This window comes from Triticum dicoccoides, chromosome 4B (assembly GCF_002162155.2).
Source record: "Triticum dicoccoides isolate Atlit2015 ecotype Zavitan chromosome 4B, WEW_v2.0, whole genome shotgun sequence".
Taxonomy (NCBI): domain Eukaryota; kingdom Viridiplantae; phylum Streptophyta; class Magnoliopsida; order Poales; family Poaceae; genus Triticum; species Triticum dicoccoides.
This window is the reverse complement of record NC_041387.1, coordinates 35,108,856-35,112,783: the sequence shown is the minus strand read 5'-3', so window position 1 is coordinate 35,112,783 and position 3,928 is coordinate 35,108,856. Positions and strand designations below refer to the sequence as shown.

Here is a 3,928-nt window from a genome sequence, read left to right as displayed (position 1 = left end):
ATGTGCATAGGAGGTGAGCTAGAGCACCACAAAGCTCTCCCACGACCGGCAAAAAAACCAGAGCAGTGCACTGCTCTGCTCGCGGGCAGGGGGTATATATAGGCCTCTCTTTATTCCCGGTTTGTGTCTAAAACTGGGACTAAAGAACCACATTTGGTCCCAGTTCCAGTCACCAACCGGGACTAAAGTTGTGGGTCAGGAGCGGGCCCATTGGTCCCGGTTTGTGTCTCGAACCGGGACCAAAGGGGTCATATGAACCGGGACCAATGGCCCCCGAGGCCCGGCCGGCCCCCTGGCCTCACGAACTGGGACTAATGCACCCATTGGTCCCGGTTCGTAGGAGAACCGGGATTAATGCCCATGCTGCAAATGTTGTAACTAAGGAAATTTACAGTTAAAGCTTAAAGTTAAAAAGGGGGGAATAAGCAAAGTACGGCGTTTTGGGAGCTCGTTTTTTGAAAAAATTCAAAATCTACATTTCTATGTTTCAACAAGTTCGGAGAAAAAAAAATCCTAGGTGTAGATAATGTCGAGACCTACCACCGTGAAAATTGTCAGTGCAAAATTCATTATATTTTAGGCTGGCAAAAAAAGGCAAATATGTAGATCTGGCTCGTTTAACAGTGAACAGTTCCGAGATATAATTTTTTGTCAGATTGGTCATTTTTTGCATAGCGTAGAATAATACAAATTTTGCACTGACAATTTACACACCGGTAGATCTCACCTTTATCTACAAATACGAATTTGTTTTCAAATTTTGTTGAAACATAAAAATGCAGATTTTGGATTTTCAAAAAACTGTCGCCATGGAGGTCGGGCTCCATTTGCGGTTTCCAGGAATAAGCAGCCTTATACAAGGGAGTAATTACTTGCTGTCGTATGTAAATTGAATGTAACCAGTATTGTGTTCTAGTCTAGATGAACAAAGTGAGACAAGGTCCATACTAAACAGATAACCTATATATGGTTCAGCTAGGCACCATACAACAACATGAGAAGGTACAAACAATTAAGGCTGTGAAAATATTAAGCACTGTGAGTCTGTGACCTCGAAAGATCACAGGAAGAAACCTCCTCAAAACTAGTGTGCACATTCATGCATCGCCATGTACAGGATGGGATTTGAAGCTGCTGCTGCTAGGACCTAGGAGGAGGACTGCTTGACTGAAACTAGAGCCTAGCTACTACTTACTGTGTACTACCTCGGTCCGGGTTTATAAGTCCCCTTTGTATTTACTTACGCGCACATTTAACGAGGCCAAGCAATAAGCAAATTATTAAGGCATGCACACACATAACAGTAGCAGCTAGCTAAGGAAACCAAACTTAACGGTGCAATTTCTGTCATCGGGTTTTTTATCACAGAATGTGCATTAATTTGGACGACACATCCCCTTCCCTGTCCTCTTCTTCTTCTTCCTCCTCTTTTCTTCTTCTTCTTCACTGTGCAACACATTCAGATTCTCAGCAATCTCCACGTCCAACTTGGGACTGAAGTAGACCAGGTCCATCCCTAGCATGCCATCTGCGCTGCGGGTTCCGCGGATGGTGATATCGTCCGGGATGTACTTGGCGTCATCTGGATACACGATTTTCCTCGCACTAAGCACGCCATAGTAGCAACGCCCTATTAACAAGAAAATAAAGCCCCACATTCAGTAAAGAGACAGACAAAGCACACGTCAATAAGCCAATTCCAATTCAAATCTACCACTGATGCATGCAATGCAAGCATGACAAGGTGTGGTACAGGCTGCTGCAAGCCTGAAGCAGATCGTGCGGCCGGTGACCCAAAGTATTTACTAACCAAGTGCTATCAGGTACTAACCGGCGGCAGAAAACTTACCCGCATTCGCATAGGGTAGAGGGCAGCAGAATTCTGGCTCCGGTTCACATGAGGATGACGAGAATTCAGCGTAGAAAAGCGTCCTTTGAAGCCTCAAATCACATGTGGCCGTGAAGTTCACATGGTAGCAAATATAACCGCCCGGGTAGTAGCCTTTGTGTCTTTCATCCACACCCAAGATAGTATCAAGTTTATACTCTGATCCCTACATACAGCAAGCAAGAGCGTTGGTCAAAAATAATCAAGGTATAAAGAGAATACACTATACGTAGCAGCTAGCTAATGATGCATGGAAACCAAAATTTAGTACCTACCAAAAACTGTTTGGTCGTGTATTCCTTGAGCAACTGTTCAATCTTTGAACGGAACCAGCTCCTGTCATCCTCATAATCCGATCTCTCGCTTGACACCGCCCTCAATGCCCCCGCACAAAGTTCGGGAGCTTGCATAATTTGAGCCCCAGATCTGTTTCTGTTCCACATGAGCGAAATACGATTTGTCATGTCGTTGATGCGCAACACGGTACCACTAGTTTGAGCCTCGGTTATGAATGAGAGCAGCTCGCTTCGTGTATCGGGCATCAGCAGCCGCTGCTGGTGCAGTTCACCCAGCCCAAGGGGCCGAGTGTGTCCAGCGGCCCTGGCAGACTCATGGAAGGGGTTCTTTTCAGAACTCTCTGTCGATGATGGCAACATGCTAGCAATGTCGCATTTTGTACTGCAGAGGAGCTCCAGAGCACAAGCCGGCACCGAGAATTGGGGGTCGGCGAATGCGGCGAGCTCCATAAGGCCCTTGAGGGAGTGAACCTGTGCGCGGAGCAGACATAGGGAGTCCAGGACGTCATTGTACTCTACCATGTCCCTTCGTTCAGAAACTGGAAGATCGCAGCCACAACTGTTGTACCAGATGGAGTTGACGATGATGTTGGAGACAGGGTCCATGCTGCCGTAGCAGTGGCCGGCCTTGAGGATGCTGCGCATGAGCGAGCCAGAGGGTGTGGGCAGCAACTTGAGGGCCTTGATGTACAAGTTGTGAATTATACCATGGAGGTACATCTTGAGAGACTGCAGGTAATCGCATGCGTCGCCGCCGCCACATGGTGTCTTGAAATTGTGTTTCCGGCCATCTGCTATTGCTTTTCCCAGGCAATCTTGCAGCTTGTCAGGCAGGACTCCAGACTGCAACGACGAGATGGGGATTCCATCCCAGCCCAAGGTGGTGGTGGCGGTCCTGGCGTCCGTCGTAGTAGAGAACGATATAGCTTCGGAGCAACTAGCCTCCAGCATGTGACGAACATGGACAACCAGCCCTCTTTTGGTATGGATAATGCTGGCAGTACAAACCGGACTCATCATCATGTGTAGGATGCGGTGGGTTGCCCGGACATCCTCAACCGTGAGAGGGATACCTTGAGCATCAGCTGAGAACAGCTTCTTGAGAAGGGCAAAGTTGTCGTCTTGGAGCCGGATTGACATCAGGCGAGCCAAGGTGGTGGGCGAAGGGTGGCCTGCTATGGTGGCTGCGTACTCGAGGGCGGCTTGGGTCCTATCAGATTCAGGATCCAATGCTTCGTCCGCATATAGATCATGTTGGATGAGCATGACGGCGAGGAGGAGATTGGCGTCGGCCCTGTAGAGGTAGCGGACGGCCTGCTCCTTTTTGAGGCATCCGAAATACGCCATGAGGAAGGCGAGAAGACTATGGTAAGATCTTGATACAACCTCGTGCCAGCCGCCAAAACCGGGGATGGATCTGCTTCTTTCGGATCTTCTTGTGGCGGGCGGAGACGGAGAGGTGGAAGGTTCTGCTGCGGGGGCGGGGGCGGCGTCTTTGGGGAGGAGGGCGAGGGTGTTGAGGATGATGTTGGAGACAGGGTCGAGGAGGCCGAGGCAGGAGCCGCCGCCGTCGGCGGTGAGGAGGTGAAGGAGGTCCGGCATGGCGTCGCAGGGCAGCCGGCTGAAGGCCTCCTCGTAGAAGCCGACGATGAGCTTGTCGATGGCTAGGGGCAAATCCTGGTCGGAGAGAAGAGGCGCGTCCTCGGCGCGGCAGTTGCTGCTGTGCATGCACGAGATCAGGCCC

General features: G+C 49.8%; 1 protein-coding gene across 1 annotated transcript; it reads right to left on the bottom strand.

Moving 5' to 3' along the window:
• Nucleotides 1-1,028: 1,028 nt before the first annotated feature.
• LOC119293286 lies at nt 1,029-3,672 on the bottom strand. Its single transcript, XM_037571805.1, has 3 exons — nt 2,164-3,672; nt 1,850-2,054; nt 1,029-1,630 (listed from the first exon to the last, which is right to left on the bottom strand). Exons 1-3 carry the CDS (start codon nt 3,529-3,531, stop codon nt 1,377-1,379), a joined length of 1,827 nt encoding a protein of 608 aa, XP_037427702.1. The 5' UTR covers nt 3,532-3,672; the 3' UTR covers nt 1,029-1,376.
• Between the last annotated feature and the right edge of the window lie 256 nt (nt 3,673-3,928).

Excerpts from the sequence above, each read along its gene's own strand:
- LOC119293286 (XM_037571805.1), bottom strand. The coding sequence starts at position 3,531 with ATGGCGTATTTCGGATGCCTCAAAAAGGAGCAGGCCGTCCGCTACCTC. Across the intron at positions 2,055-2,163 it reads ACACGACCAAACAGTTTTTG|GGATCAGAGTATAAACTTGA; the intron begins GTAGGTACTAAA and ends TGCTGTATGTAG. Across the intron at positions 1,631-1,849 it reads TCTACCCTATGCGAATGCGG|GGCGTTGCTACTATGGCGTG; the intron begins GTAAGTTTTCTG and ends TCTTGTTAATAG.